The sequence below is a fragment of the Alexandromys fortis genome, unplaced genomic scaffold, assembly GCF_014885135.2.
Source record: "Alexandromys fortis isolate MF-2015 unplaced genomic scaffold, M_Fortis_MF-2015_v1.1 scaffold_293, whole genome shotgun sequence".
NCBI lineage: Eukaryota > Metazoa > Chordata > Mammalia > Rodentia > Cricetidae > Alexandromys > Alexandromys fortis.
The window spans coordinates 611,010-626,570 of NW_026068177.1; the positions used below are offsets into that span (position 1 = coordinate 611,010).

General features: G+C 48.5%; 2 protein-coding genes across 2 annotated transcripts in view; both read right to left on the reverse strand.

The window, feature by feature from the left end:
- Nucleotides 1–1,874: 1,874 nt before the first annotated feature.
- Nucleotides 1,875–6,195, reverse strand: Sertad3 (SERTA domain containing 3). Its single transcript, XM_050129056.1, has 2 exons — nucleotides 5,847–6,195; nucleotides 1,875–3,033 (listed from the first exon to the last, which is right to left on the reverse strand). Exon 2 carries the CDS (start codon nucleotides 3,028–3,030, stop codon nucleotides 2,437–2,439), a length of 594 nt encoding a protein of 197 aa, XP_049985013.1. The 5' UTR covers nucleotides 3,031–3,033; nucleotides 5,847–6,195; the 3' UTR covers nucleotides 1,875–2,436.
- Nucleotides 6,196–10,660: 4,465 nt separating this feature from the next.
- Nucleotides 10,661–15,561, reverse strand: part of Blvrb (biliverdin reductase B) — a 13,643-nt gene continuing 8,742 nt past the window's right edge. The window contains exons 2-5 of the mRNA XM_050129034.1: nucleotides 14,815–14,979; nucleotides 14,583–14,672; nucleotides 13,067–13,195; nucleotides 10,661–10,917 (exon numbers count right to left, since the gene is read on the reverse strand). Of these exons, the coding sequence (XP_049984991.1) occupies nucleotides 10,760–10,917; nucleotides 13,067–13,195; nucleotides 14,583–14,672; nucleotides 14,815–14,979 (542 nt within the window). The 3' untranslated portion in view covers nucleotides 10,661–10,759. The remainder of the gene's footprint in view (nucleotides 10,918–13,066; nucleotides 13,196–14,582; nucleotides 14,673–14,814; nucleotides 14,980–15,561) is intronic.

The window sequence follows — 15,561 nt, forward strand, 5'->3', positions numbered from 1 at the left end:
ACCTTCCAGGGGGAGTCAGTCTCTTGTTCACCAGTACACACCGCAGGCTGGAGGACTGCTCTAAACTCCAGATCTGTGGTACTGTGTACAGCCTTTTTTGTTTGTTTTGCCTATTTTTGTTTTTCGAAACAGGGTTTCTCTGGGTAGCTCTGGCTGTCCTGGAACTCGCTCTGTAGACCAGGCTGGGCTTGAACTCAGAACTTCATTTGCACCAGCCTCCTGCAGCTGTACACAGCCTTTATGTGAGTTCTGGGAGTCCCAGCTTAGGTCCTCACTCTTACTTGGCAAGCACTTATTATTATTTTTGTGACCGGTCTCTGAAGTCCTGGCTGTCTCAGAACTGGCTGGGTATGAGCTGAGAAACCAATCCACCTGCTCTGTCTTCCAAGTACTAGGATTAAAAGCATGGGCCACTCCGCCTGGCTGCCTTATTTTTAAAGGTAGGGTCAAAGGTAGCCCAGGCCTTTGTTGCTGACCTTCCCACTCCTGACTCCCAAATGCTGGGGTTAAAGGTGGGCACCCATCACACCTAGCATGGCGGCCATTTTGGAATATAGACTTTTTGAGACAGCTTCTCCAAGTCTCCCCAGTCCTTTGTGGATTGGCCTTATTTTTAGATAACCTGTTCACTTTCTTTGCTACAAGGCCCTGCCCCCACCTCACCCAAATGAGTTATCTGTTGGGAAGCCAAGAAACCACAAACAAAAATCCCCATCTTTGCCATGCAACCCTTCCAGAAAAGTCCCTAATGCAGGGTACTCTCACTTGGGCATGGATAGGACAGTGCCATGTGACACTTCTTCCTCGCCTTCCTTTTCTTTACCCTGACCCTCCCCTTGGCAAGCCTGGCTTGTCATCTCTCAAGCCAGAAGTGAATTCCTGAACGCAAACTCAGTGTGGCTTTCAAGAACAGCATCTTAGATCTGTGTTCCGCCGCCGTGGGGGCTCTTTGGGCACCATGCTTCCCTTTAGGGCCTCAGCAGCACATTCCAGAGCCAGAGGTTGACTTTTCAGTCCCTAAGAGCCCTAGCCCATGACACATGCCCCACACGTACACCCACACCCATATGACTGGCAAGGATCATAAACACTGTGGTAAACAGGGCTTTTATGGAGGCTGCAGCAGAGCAGCGGTGGACCTGCTCAGGCTTTGCCATGAGGTGAGGGCGGCTCACCTGAAGGGTACTTACCTGACGTTCCTTTGGCAGGGGAACGGCTCAGCAGTAACCTGCTTAATTGCCTGCCATGTTCCGGGCTGGCTTCCTAGCACTCGAACAGAAGCCATAACTTCAGAGGCTAGCAGAGTTTGAATCTTACCCCCGTTGTCTCTTTTCTCTCCATCTCTAAACTTCAGGCTTCTAAATACTATTTTAGCGAGGTATCTTTAAGCTGAGTACACAGGAGGCAGACACAGTTAGTTGATCTCAGCGAGTTTAAGCCTGACTACTTAGTGAGACTGTTTCAAGTAAACAAATTGTCTTTTTTGCAGATAGGGATCAAACCCAAGGCCTCACACATACTTATACTAAGGAAGAGTTCAAGCCCCTAAACTTGAGGTTTTTCCTATGCAATGTAAAATGTGACATAGTATCTGTTTCTTTCTAATCCTGAGGATTAAAGGATTTAGTTTACATAAAGAAGTTCTGACATAACCCTAAAGCAAGCCAGTAACTGTTTTATACAATGTTACACTTGCCCCACCTTTGTTAAGGAAAGGCTGTAAGTGTCCAGGGAACTTAACAGGCTCTTCCCATCACCCCACGAAAATTTACAAATTTAAAGACAATTCAAATATTTCCAAAATACTTTTATTTAAAAAAAAAAAAGGAACACTCAATAATAATAATAAAAAACCAGCCACTACAAACAAACCCTGCCTTTTTTTTTTTTTTTAAATAGCGTGGCATGGAGCTGGTAGATTCCCACCCTATTGCACATGGTCCGGCCTGGTTGATTCAGGAGGCTACTGGAACTGGGGTACTGCCAAGGAAGTGGGGTTCAGCCTGCCAGGAGGAGACCAGCCCCTCCCACTCCCCAGAAAGGCAGCCCACCGTCACCGTCAGGGCTTGACAGGTCCAATTTTATGTTCCCTGAGGGCCTAGTGGTCACAAGGGCAGAGGGAACTGGAGGCAGAAGAAATGTGTTAGTGGCGCATTAGACCCCCTGAAACAGAGTCTCGCTAAGGCATTTGAAAAGAGATAAATTAATTCAGGAAGACGCACCTTCACGGAAGGCTGGGTAACCAGACACGCACGCGTGCAGGGCAGTTTGTGGAATCCTGACATAGGAGGAAAGGAGGCCACAGTCACTGGTGAGAGCCTCTGCTACACACACACACACACACACACACACACACACACACACACACACACACAAAGATTCACATACAAGGATCCAGCCCAAAGAGGCTGATGCCAGGAAGGACCCCTATCAGTCTTAGGATCCTAGGATGATTTCCATGATGTGGTCCAACTCATTCCACTCCCAGGATCCAGGGGCACAGAAGAGGCTGCGAGGAGGCTCTGGGGGCGGAAGTGCAGAGTCCTTTTCCACTGCAGATGTGTCAATGTCCAGAAAGAAGTCATCGAGGCCAGAGTCTCCCAGGTACCGGGAGCTCAGAGCTTCTAGGAACACGGGATCAGCCTGGGGCATCATTTCATTCTGAGGACTCGGGGAGGCCACTGGATTCGGAGGCGATTCCATCGCACCCATAGATGTATCGAGCTCCCTGAGGATCGAGCCAATGGTAGTGGAAAGGGAGAAGTCTTCTTCCCCCAGGAAGAGAGGCTCTGGGGGCAGGGCCGGGGCTGGAGCTAGTCGAATGGCAGCTTGCAGCTGCTGGAGTGTGTTGTGGATAAGAACGTGCCTGCGGAGGCTGGGCGCTCTGGGGCCCAGGCTGCGCTGGACTTTCTCCAGAGAGATTCGGAGCAGGGCTTGCTGGTAGCTCTGAAGACCAGCTGGAGTCCAGTCCCACTTCTCATCCTCTTCCTCCTCTTCCAAGTCAGAATGTTTTCTCTTTAAGCCTCCCATGTCCTGTGGGGGGAAAAAAAGAGTCATATCAGATACCTTTGCTTTTGTTTGCATATTTTTTGTTTGTTTGTTTGTTTGAAACAGAGTTTCTCTGTGTGTAGCCCTTGGCTGTCCTGGAACTAGCTTTGTAGACCAGGTTGGACTTGAATTCAGAGATCCAACCAGTGCTAGGATTAAAGGAATGAGACGTGTCCGTTCCCCCCCCCCCCCCCCCACAAGTCAGATACCTTTGGATCCCACTTTATCAAGTGAGTCTTTTTTGTTTGGTTGTTTATCAGAATCTCTACTTAAAGTCATATTCCAACAAGGCCAAGAATGCATGCGATGTGATTAAGAGAACAAGATTCGGGGCTGGAGAGATGATGGCTCAGCGGTTAAGACCACTGGCTGCTCTTCCAGAGGACCGGGGTTTAATTCCCAGCACCCACAGGGCAGCTCACAACAGCCTGTGACTCTAAGATCTGACATCCTCACACAGACATACATGCAGGCAAAACACCAATGCACATCAAAAAAAAAAAAAAAAAAAAAAAGAGGGAGAAAAATAGAGAACAAGATGCAAGTAGGGTTGCTGCAACCTTATTTAGGAAGGTGGAGGGGCCGGGCCAGTGGTGGCACACACCTTTTATCCCAGCACGCTGGAGGCAGAGGCAGGCAGATCTCTCTGCAAGCTCGAGGTCAGCCTGGTCTACAAGGACAGCTAGGGCTAGACAGAAAAATCCGTCTCAAAAAAGCAAAACAAAACAAAACAAAAAAGAAAGAAAGAAAGAAAGAAAAGAAAAGAGAAAAAAAAAGATAGAGGATTGCTGAGTGGTTAAAGCACTGACTGCTCTTCCAGAGGTCCTGAGTTTGAGTCCCAGCACCCACAGGATGGCTCATAACTGCCTAACATTCCAGTTTTAGGGCATCTATGCCTCCCAGCTAGGGGATCTGGCACAAGTGGTGTCCATGCAGGTAAAACACCCATACACATAAAATTAAAAATAAAAAATGAGCAGAAAAAAATTTGTGACTCGTGTCCAATGCCATTAATCTCAGCACCAGGAGGCAGAGGTAGGTAGATTTTTGTGAGCTCAAGACCAGCCTAGTCTACATAGTCAATCTTAGGCCAAGCAGAGTCTCATGGTCAGACGATCCTGTCTCAGAAAAACAAAACAAAACAAAACAAAAAACCCCAAACAAATCACAAAACACCTGGGCTTAGTTTGACTCTTGCTTACTTGCCTGTGGTAGGGCACAATGCTGAATTTACACTCTGACAATTTTAGGATTTGGAAGTGAGGCTCTTAACCCTAGTCTCAATGGAGCTTGCATTTGTTTTCCCACAATACTTTTATTATTATTTTTTATTCTAACAAGTCACAGGACAGACAAGTGTGAAGTACAGAGCAACAGACCAAAGCGCATTTGAACTCTAATTTTAACTGAGCTTCGCAAGACGTCACATCACATCTCTAGACCTTAGAGTTTTTTTGATTCTTTTCAGACAAGGTTTCTCTGTGTAGCCCTGGAACTCCCTCTGTAGTTCAGGTTCGCCTCGTCTCATATCCATCACTTCTCTCTCCCGAGTGGTGAGATTGAAGGTTTGCGACATCACGCTCAGCTGAGAAGTGTGTGTATCTCTGTGTGTGTGATATTCTTCTTTCTACAAGGACATTACTGTCCAAAACCGCTTCCTACACCAAGACGAAGAGCACTCACAAGAGAGGGAACATTCCCAAACTCCAATTCAAAGGAAAGCCGGATATAACTCAACCAACACCAAGCTGTGCCCTCTAGCGACCAGTTCAACCATACCATCGCTTCCAATAGGCACCGCCCTTCCCTGGATCTCTAGATCAGATCCAACAACACCCCAAACACCCCAATATGGTCTCAGGGCCTTCTGGGAACTGTGGATCTAGAGCCTTGAGGCACAGCCGCTGCTGTCACGTTCGAACTACAATCCCCAGAAGGCACTGCCCTAGGGACTGGACACACGCGCCCTTGCCTGAGAGCATGCTCACTGGAGCTCTGGCTGGTGGGGGAAGGGAACCCGGACGCACAGCAGCCCCGCCCCGCCCTCTGCTGCCTTCGGGGCGGTGAATCTGAGCTCCACGCCCAGAGCGCCCCTCCCCCACCTGACTTCAGCCGGAAAATTGCTTTCTCCTGGTCCCTATCATCCCAGGATGTTCTGGATTCTTCCCTAAACTCTCCTCGGGGTGCAGAAACTCACATCACATGCCATCGCTCAAAGACGATAAATAACTCTTGGGTACATAGTCCGGCTGGGGAGACTGGGTATCTCAACTCCGAGAACTCGTCCGAAATCTCCCCTATTCGGCTCGACTTTCAAATGACTCTGGCTTTACTTCCCAAACTCCTCGCCTGGCTCTGAGGACCCCAATATTGAATACTCCCCAGGATTCCCTTCTCACGACGGCGTCTCGGAATCCAAGACTGGGTGCCTCTAGTTCCCGGGTTCCTCTAAATGCTTCATATCCTAGCCTCAAAACTCATACTTTCCCCGGAACACCGTGGAACTCCGAACTCAGCCCACTTGGGGAGATCCAAGCTGTCCTACTCTTCCAGATTGGTGCCCCAAAAGTTCTCTCCGTTTTCCTCGGTTTTCCAAACTCCAACTCCTCCTGAATACCCCTGCCTCCCCTCCGATACTGGAATTCAGTTTCTAGCTAGCTTCCACCCTCCGAAACCCATCAGTCACACCAATCTGCTCCCTCCACTCGGGTCCGTACCCCGCTTCCGCCTATCACGGGGGCGCGCCCCCTCCTCTTCCAACTTCAGGAAAATCTCACACAGGCACCCACTCTCCTCACCTCGGCTGCCAGGGTCGCCACGACTACCTCCGGCAAACCTGCAGCGCTGCGTTCCACCAGTGCTGGGTAGGAGTCCGGCTCACTTTCTCCGGGCCTCTGGGTCTGGCCCGGGGCCACTCGGCTCCTCCCCGGAGGCCAGTCGCGAGCCACAATTGGTTGGAATCCTGCCCGCCGTGGGGCGCCATTGGCTAGGAGGAGCCACGGACGCTAGGCTCCGTCCCCCACTGGGCCGGGTCGCTTTAGGTTGGCCACTGTTTAGGGGGCGGGGTCTCCAGGGTGGAAGGGGATATAGCGCTGTCGGATCGGCTTCTTTGGACCCAGATGTGTTTCTGGCTCCACTGTCTCTCTGCAGACCCCCTTATATCAGCTCCAGACCCCACGGCGGAGCGAGGCCGGGTGACACCACTATCCCCTCCCTTGCGGTTTCGCAGGCTGGGCAGCTGGCGAAGGCCACGCCCTCCGAAGTTCTGAAGGCTTGAGCTAAACGGAGGGCGGAGGAGAGGGAATGACTCACTAAACATCAGCCAATAACGTGATGCGGCTTGCGTTACCTGGACGACCTCAGCCCCGCCCCTTAGCTGGCTTCGCTCTACCTCCCCACCCCCAACCCGTTTAGTAGGCGGAGCCCGTGGTTAATCTTGTTGGGGATCTACTGCTTGTTAGGTGGAACCTCTTGCTTCCCAGGTTACTCCTTCCTTTCTCAGATTTGTCTGCTTCTTGCTGCTTACTTTTCATCGCTCTTAGCAGCTCTGGGGACAAACTCAAACTTATTTTTTGGGTTTGGGGATTGACTACTGGAGAATTCTGGACAAGCACGTTGGGACTGAGCGACGTACCATTAAGATTTTTTCAATTTGTGTTTATTTATTTTTTTGCTTGGTCTCATAGTGAAGGGTTAGCTTGCTGTTCACTATCTGGCCTGTGGTGCCTTCCTTCCTGTTCTTTAAGACTCATTTTCAGGTTCCGTTTTCTCATTTTGAGATAGTCTTGTGTAGTCCGGGCTGGACGTGTGTGTGTGTGTGTGTGTGTGTGTGTGTGTGTGTGTGTACACAATGCTGGCCTTGAAATTCTAATTCTCCCGTGTGTGTGTGTGTGTGTGTGTGTGTGTGTGTGTGTACACAATGCTGGCCTTGAAATTCTAATTCTCCCGCTTCCATCGCTTCAGTCTGAGAGTTGCAGGTGTGACCCTCGAGGCCCAGAAAATTCATTTTGTTTTTTTGTGGTGTTTGGGAGGGAACACAGAGCTGAGCTAGTACTGGCCAAAGCACTCTACTCCTGAGCTATGTCCCTAACCATTTTTTTGTTTGTTTTCCGAGACAGGCTTTTGCTAGGTAGCCTAGGCTGTGCTGGGATTCTGTGTCCTCCGGTTCAGTCTTCCAGCGCTAGGATTTAGGCATTCACAATCTTGTCTGACTTCTTTCAGGGGTTCTAAAATGGCTCCAATACCTTCTAAGAGATAAACAAGGAACTTCTTTCCTTACCTTCTTTCGAGTCCAGTGCAAGGCTAGTCCATAGTAAACACTCAGACCAAATCTCAAGACCAAATCTTCTTGGTTTTGGGTTTGGTGGGGGGGGGGGAGCTTTTCAAAATAGAGTTTCTGTGTAACCATAGCTGTCCTGGAACTCGCTCTATAGGCCAGGCTGGCCTTGGCCTAGAACTCAGAGATCCCCCTGCCTCTGCCTCCCAAGTGCTGGGATTAAAAGTGTGTGCCACCACTGCTGTCCAGATGGTTTTGTTTTTTTATTTTTCTTTTTAATTTATTTTTCTTTTATGTGTTTTGCCTGCATGTATGTCTGTGTGAGGGCGTCAGATAGGTGTGAGCTGCCATGTGGCTGCTGGGATTTGAACCTGGTCCTCTGGAAGAGCAGCCAGTGCTCTTAACTGCTGAGCCATCCCTCCATCCCCCAGTTTTGCTTTTTTTTTTTTTAAGGTTTATGTATGTGTTTTATCTGCATATGCGGAGGACTCTATCTGCACGTGTAGATGACCGTGAACTCCTGCCCCCTCCTTGTTGTCTCTCTAGAGCTGGTGTTACAGTCGTCCAATGCCATACCCACTCTGCATCTTTTTTTGTTGTCATCATTAATTTTCTTATATTTATTTATTTTAATTTTGTGTGTAGGAGTGTTTTGATCGCATATATGTCTGTGTACCACATGCATGCAGTGCTTGAAGAGGCCAAATGTTCGGTATCCTTCTAACTGGAGTTACAGTCAGTTCCCTACCAACCCATGACTCTCTGCCTACCCCCATCCGGGCTGGAGCCCTTGAGACAGTTCCAAGGTTATCTTTGCTTGGTCTGATGAATCTCCTGAGTGCTGGGCACAGAGCAAGTACCCAGTGAAAATTTGTTAAACGCTCAAGCAATGTGCAGAAAGAGAAATCGAGATGGCAGGAACAAAACCAAGCCACCGTTTTGGGCCAGCAAGATGGCTCAGTGGATAAGGGTACTTGTCACTAACACTTGTCACTAAGTCTGACAACCTGAGTTCAATCCCTGGAACCCAGGTGACAGAAGTAGAGAAGACAATACTACAACCTGTTCTCTGCTGCTGTGTGTCTGTGTACTTTGAGTGCAGGCACACGCAACAAATAAAATCTGTTCCAAACCAACCAACCCCCACATGGCTGTTTCTGCAGAGGTAAGATTCTAGGCCCACGAGAGAGTTTTCACTGAGAACAGATGCAGCTTTGTCATCTCTGTTGAGATTTGTGGCTGCTCAGACCATGTCTCCTGGATTGGAACCTGTCTGTCATTTTCCCGGCATTGTCTGTGTGGGACTCAAGAGGATCCCCCATGGGAGCAAACAGGTGGGGGTGGAGGGGGATACATGGGTAGCTGGGAGGAGGAAGGACCATGCATAAGAGAAAATGTCCAGGGGAACAATAGAAGACAGTAGATCCCAAAGAGAGACACAATTAGGACTAGGCAATGTGTGTGTGTGTGTGTGTGTGTGTATACATATTAAGTTTTGGTGTTTTTTTTTTTTTTTTTTTTTTTTTTTNTTTTTTTTTTTTTTTTTTTTTTGAGACAGGGTTTCTCTGTGTAGCCATGGCTGTCCTGGAATTCACTTTGTAGATCAGGCTGACCTTGAACTCACTGAGGTCCTCTGCTGGAGTGTTGGTATAGGCCACCAAACCCGGCCTTTCTTTTTCTTTCTTTCTTTCTTTTTTTTTTTTTAATTTTTTTATTTGCTTTTGAGACATAGCTCACCTTGAATCCAGGCTAGCCTGAAACTACAGAGCCTAGATTGGCTTCAAAATTATCCCAATCCTCCTGTCTCAGCATCCTGAGTGCTGGGATTACAGAAAAGGGCGCCATGTTCAGTAAAGCTTGACTTTGTGGTAAATTTTCATTACATGACTTTATTTGTGGCATGCACAGTGCAGCGCATATGTTGAAACCAGAGGACAATTTAAAGGAGTTGGTTCTCTCCTATCATGTGGGACCCAGGGATCGAACTCAGGTCGTCAGGCTTGCAGCAAACGCCCTTAACTGCTGGGCCATCTCCTCAGCCCTAAAGCAGCTTTTTATACCAACTTTTATAATCCACCCTCCATGGACCTTAGTTTTGGATACGCCCGCTTCACTATAACAGTATTATTAATATTTAGTGTTCCTATTGTTGTTATTTTATTATAAGACTGATCTAGAACTGGTAATCCTCCTGCCTTCCTCTTCCAAGTGCTGGGATTGCACGTCTGGCGTGTAGGATTGGCACTAACTGTAAAAGGCAAAGTTTAGTTTGTCAAAGGAGCCATATGCCTTTCTGCTTTGCATTGCTGTGGCCAGGAATGCTGCCCTACTCTAGAACCTTCTCTAGGCACATTGTTGGTAATCCAGGCTTCAGGTTGGATATTTATCTGTCGTTCATTAAGACAGTGATTCCCAGCCTCCCAATGCTGTGACCCTTTACCACAGTCCCTCACTTTGTGATGGACCCCCACCTGTAAAACTGTTTTCGGTTCTGCTTCAAACTGTGATTCTGCTACTGAGCGCATGGTGTCAGTTCCTGAGGCCATCAGAAACGTCTGCTCAGGTTGTGTCAGATGACCCCATGTCTGGTGGCCCCAGGCCTCTGAGCTCAGAGGTATCACGTCACCCCGCTGTTCTGTGAAGCGAGGAAAGCTGGGGCGTAGAGTACCCTGGTCACCACTGGGACCCCAACCCAGGGCTAAACAAAAACACAACTCTTACTGAATAACTGAATGAAGAAACACTACATTTTCAATGTGGTGGGATCCTGCAATCCTAGCTACGCAGGGGACTGAAGCAGGAGATTGACAGTTCAAAGCCAGCCTGGGAAAATCAGCAAGACCTTATCTCTAAGTTTAAAAAAAAAGAAAAAAAGCCAGGTGGTGGTGGCCGGTGACACATACCTTTAATCCCAGCACTCAGGAGGCAGAAGTTTGAGGCCAGCTTGGTCTACAGAGTGAATTCCAGGACAGCCAGAACTACACAGAGAAACCCTGCCTTGAAAAACAAAAAATCAAAAACAAACAAAACAAAACAAAACAAAAAATTAAAGGGCTTCCAAGAGGGCTCAGGGATTAAAGGTGCTTGCTGCTAATACCGACATATGGTGAGAGACCTGAATCCATCAAATTGTCTTCTGATCAATGTACCATAGTATGCCACTCCCATCCCTAAATAAATAAATGTACTTAAAAAAAGTCCGGGCCATGTCTCAGAAATAGGGCACCCGTCTAAAACCTGCCAGTTAAGGGGACTGAAAATGTAGCTCAGTGGTAGAGACTTTACCCACCATGTGTAAGACCCTGAAAAAACTCACAAATGAGAGGAAAATCTGGGTTGGGTGTTCTGAAACAATTTGAAGCTCTTGGCTAAAAGTTTATTGATCCCTCTCTGTGTCGCTTCTCAGGATGCCATTCCCCCACCAGGGCCAGGGTCCTACTCGTACTGGTGGGAGGGGTAGGTGTTGTGTCCGTCGTACTCATTGGTCGTAAGGCAGCGTAGCATGAAGTGGCCCAGGTCATGCTTAGATATCACCCTTGAGGGCCCTCGTTCATCCAGGGTCACTGTGTAGGCTCCAGTTAGCGGCTGGTCCCCTGTGAGAGAAAGACAGAGGGAATGAACCAGCCATCCTTCCCATTTTCAGATTTCTTCTTTTAAATTAATTAATCAATTTATTTATTTATTCATTTGTTTGTTTGTTTTTCGAGACAAGGTTTTTCTTTGTAGCTTTGATGTCCATCCTGGAACTCACTCTGAAGACCAGGCTGGCCTCGAACTCAGAGATCCACCTGCCTCTGCCCCTGGAGTGTTGGGATTAAAGGCGTGAGCCACAATAACTGGGTAAACTTTTTAATTTACTAAGTTTTGTGTATGATGTGTGTGTATGCGGGGGCTTCCCCATATTAGTTCATCAGATAACTTTTATTTTTTGAGATCAAGACTTGCTTGCTGGCCTCAAACACGTAGTCTGGGATGGCAGGTGTGTACCACCACGCCTGGCATCTCTCTTTTCCTGGGAGACCACATGTAGTTGTTCTAGCAGAACATCTGCATCTCCCTCCATATGTGTCTGTGTGGAAGGTTTCCATGTCACTGCATCCCTACCACCTTCTGAATGTGCAAGTCCAGAAATACCCGTGCAAGAGCCACCTTCTGAGTCTTGACTTTCAGTGTCAGGAAACAATAATAAATGATGGTGATTTTAGTGCTGGAGAAATGGCTCAGTACTTAAAAGCACTCAGTGCTCTTTCAGAGGAATTGAATTTGTTTCCCAACACCCATGTCAGGCATCTTATAACGGCCTGTAACTCTAGGACCAAAGGAATCCAACTCTGTGGGCTGCTGCACTCATGTGAACATAATGGGACACACACACACATATGTAAAAATAATAAAAATAAATCTTAAAAAAGAAAAAAATGGTGGTGATATTTTAATACCTTAATTCCATGGCATTTGTTTGTTACAGAGAGACAACAGAACAGTAGAAGAGAAAGGAGATCAAACAAACCAGGCATAGGGGCTGGAGAGACGGCTCAGCAGCTAAGAGCACTGGATGTTCTTCCAGAGGACCTGGGTTTGATTCCCAGCACCCACATAGCGGCTCACAACCTGCAACTCTAGTTCCATGGGATCCAAGCCCTCTTCTGGCCTCATGGTGCTGCATGAAGTCGGTACACAGACATAATGCATGCAAATATCACACACAGAAAATCAAATGAAAACAACAACAAACCCCAACCCAAGTGTGGTGCTGAACACCTGTAATTCTGGCATTTGGGAGGTGGGGGGGTCAGAAGTTCAAGGTCATCCTCAGCTACACTGTAAGTTCAAGGCCAGCCTGGGCTATATGAGGGCAGAAGATGAAGAACAGAAAATATATTTACTACTTTTTTCTTTCTGATTTGGATTTCTGGAACAAAATCTCAAAATCCAGGCTAATTTAGAAGTAGTAATCCTCCTGCTCAGCTGCCAAAGTCTGGAATTACAGGCGAGGATCATTTATTTGATCCTCATTTGAAAAAATATTCTTTTAAAAAAATTCTATAGTTGGTTGTTGGTGGCGTATGCCTTTAATCCCAGTACTCAGGAGGCAGAGACAAGGCCAGCCTGGTCTACAGAGCAAGTTCCAAGACAGGCTCCAAAGCTACAGAGAAACTCTGCCTCAAACAAACAAACAAAAAATTATGTGCATTGGTGTGAGAATGTCAGATCCCATGGAACTGGAGTTAGACAGTTGTGAGCTGCCATGTAGGTGCTGGGAATCGAACTCAGGTCCTCTGGAAGGGTAGCTAGTGCCCTTAACTGCTGAAAAAAACCTTTTTTTTTCAATTACATTTTTATTTACTTGTTTTGAGGAGGCGGTCACCTGCCACAGCTCATATGTAGCTATCAAAAGAATAACCTTCAGGGGGCATTTTTTGTCTTCACCATGTGGGTCTCGGGGCTTGAACTCAGGTCCTTGGTCTTGGTGGCAGGAGCATTTACCCAGTGAACCCTCTTGCCAGCCCACACTGCTCTATGGGCATGCACCTGAATATGAACCCATTGTGCAGCACTGGCAGTTTTAGAGGAGCCGGGGTTGGGGGGGCAGCTAAGCTCTCAGGTGGTGAACAAGGCTGGCGGTGCTATGGCCGTGGAGCCCCCCTACTCACCTATGTGTGTGGGGTGCTATGGCCGTGGAGTCCCATCCTACTCACCTATGTATGTGGGGTGCTATGGCCGTGGAGCCCCCCTACTCACCTATGTGTGGGGGCATCACAGCCACGTATTTCAGGCCCGACTCCTGTAGCACCTTGTGCATCCGGATGTGGTCATCAGTCACGTCCTTCAGGCGTGGGGGCACCTTGGTTGGGTCCCATAGCAGGAAGGCTAGTGGGCGGGGACACAGGGCAGGGTTAGCCTGGGCTAAACAGAATCATTAGGTGGCTTACTCTCGCCTCTCAACTGCCAGAATGCAGGTCCCTTCAGTCACCTCTCTTCTAAGAAGTCAGTGGATGGTTATTCTAAATCTGATCTCTTCTCAGCTGGCCACCTGTCCTTCGTAAGCTCTTCTCCTGTCCCCAGCCTGACAACCTGAGGTTGCTGTCAGAATCCACATGGTGGAAAAAGAGAACTGACTCCCACCAAGTAGTCCTCTGACCTCCATGTCCTCCCCCCATGATAAATCGTGAAAACAAAAGTAAAAATTTGTGTGGTATATGCATGTGTGTGCACTGTGCGTGAAGGACAAGGCGATGCTGGGTTCCTTCCTCACGAGTTCTCCCTCAGGGGCTGGAGACATGAGATCAATTTCCAGCAACCACATGGTGGCTCACAGCCATCTGTAATGAGATCTGGTGCTCTCTTCTGGCCTGCAGGCATACATGCAAGCAGAACACTATGAACATAATAAATAAATACATCTTAAAAGAAAAAAGAGTTCACTCTCTTCCCTCTTATATTTTGAGAGAGTCTCTCATTGAATCTGGAGCTCACCAATTTGCCTAGACAACAGACCAGCGGCCCAAGGAATCTTTCTGTTTCTACCTCCCTAGAGCTAGGATTACAGGAATAAAGCTATACGTGGCTTTTTATTTGGGTGATGTTAGCATTAATTGCTATTAACTCCTTCTGGATTGCTGATGACTACTTCAGTCCTGAGAATAAATCTTAGGACCATGTACATGCCAGACAGTGCTCTACCATGGGCCACACCCCAGCCCCTTACTGGGGGATTCTAGGCAGGGGCTCTACCACTGGACCACGCCCCCAGCCCCTCACTAGGGGATTCTAGGCAGAGGCTCTACCACTGGGCCACGCCCCCAGCCCCTCACTGGGGAATTCTAGGCAGGGGCTCTACCACTGAGCCACACTCCAGACTCCCAGTAACTTTTGTTTAGTGTCTATCTCTCTGTAACTGATAGGGCAGCAAGTTGTTGGACACCACCACAGCTGTAGCGATACTCTCTGTGAGTGTCTCCAACTTCTCCGTTCCCATTTTCTTCCCCAGCTTGTCCACTCCCAACCTTGATCCCTCTGCCGTGCTCTTTCTACCCTGGCTCTGCTCATCTGGGATGTCAGCTCAATCACGGATCTGTGTGTCGCCTCACTTTTATCTGTGAACCACGTGGGTACAGAATCTGGGGCACACTGCTAGGTTCACAATCAATGGTATTTTGGGATAGCTTTAATACCATATTTTAGTGGACTGGGGGTTACTTGTTCGGTACTCACCCCCTTCCCAGTTCAGCCCCACTTCCATGACCCCACCACCCACCCGAGGTGCAGGCCACGACCTTGTCCACTCCATGCGCCTTCATGGCTGCCACAATGTTCCGGGTGCCCTCGGACATTACTGTAGTGGGACCTTAGAGGGGACAGAGAGTGGCTGTCACTGGCAGGTGGCGGCGGCGGTGGTGGCAGGGGTGGCAAGGGTGGGGCCGGGGGAGGGGGTGGTGCTGGAGGCCGAGGTGCAGGGAGGGGCCGAGGGCAAAGGGGAGGCTCAGTACTGAGGTCGTTGCCAGTGCCCAGCAGCACAATGACAGCATCCTGCCCAGCCACGGTCTTGTCCACATCGGCTGCCTGCCGAACATCTCCCACCACCACGTGGGCTGGCTGGGGCCCCTCTGCTGGAAGCCTGCTGGAGTCACGAACCAACACCGTCACCTCATAACCTGTGGGCCAAGAGGAGCAGAAAGCAGGTCAGTGGGCTGGTGGGTGATTAGGACCCTTCAGGGTGTAGGAATCCTCAAACTCATTGTCTTCCTGGGCTTCCCCATTTCCAGAGATATTCTGAGGTGATGGTCATCAAGCTGGCAAACTAACAGTTGGTATCTCGCTAGCTCTTAAGACAGGGCAATGCTTTCTTTATTGCTGCCTCACAAACGACTTGAATGTAGGTCTCCATGACTAGACCCTTGACTAGTCTTCCCCACTCTCCAGCAGGAAAATAGTTAACCCCTGGCATACCACCTGGCTCTGTCTTCCCCCATACATACATGGTCCTGGAGAAAAGGGAGGAACCAAATCCCCCAATTCCCCAGGACTAAATGAAGCTGGGATTAGTTCCTTCCCTTGGCCAAGGGTATCTCTAGTGCTCACTAGAGACTCTGAGGAGCCCCCGTGGTTTCAAAGGGCAGTGACTCAGCTACTCAGAGAGCCGAGGTACAAGGACGGAAAGTTCTGGGTAAATAGTAAGACTGTATCAAAATAAAACTTGGACAAAAAAAAAAAAAAAAAAAAAAAAAAAAAAAAAA

Excerpts from the sequence above, each read along its gene's own strand:
- Sertad3 (XM_050129056.1), bottom strand. The coding sequence starts at position 3,030 with ATGGGAGGCTTAAAGAGAAAACATTCTGACTTGGAAGAGGAGGAAGAG.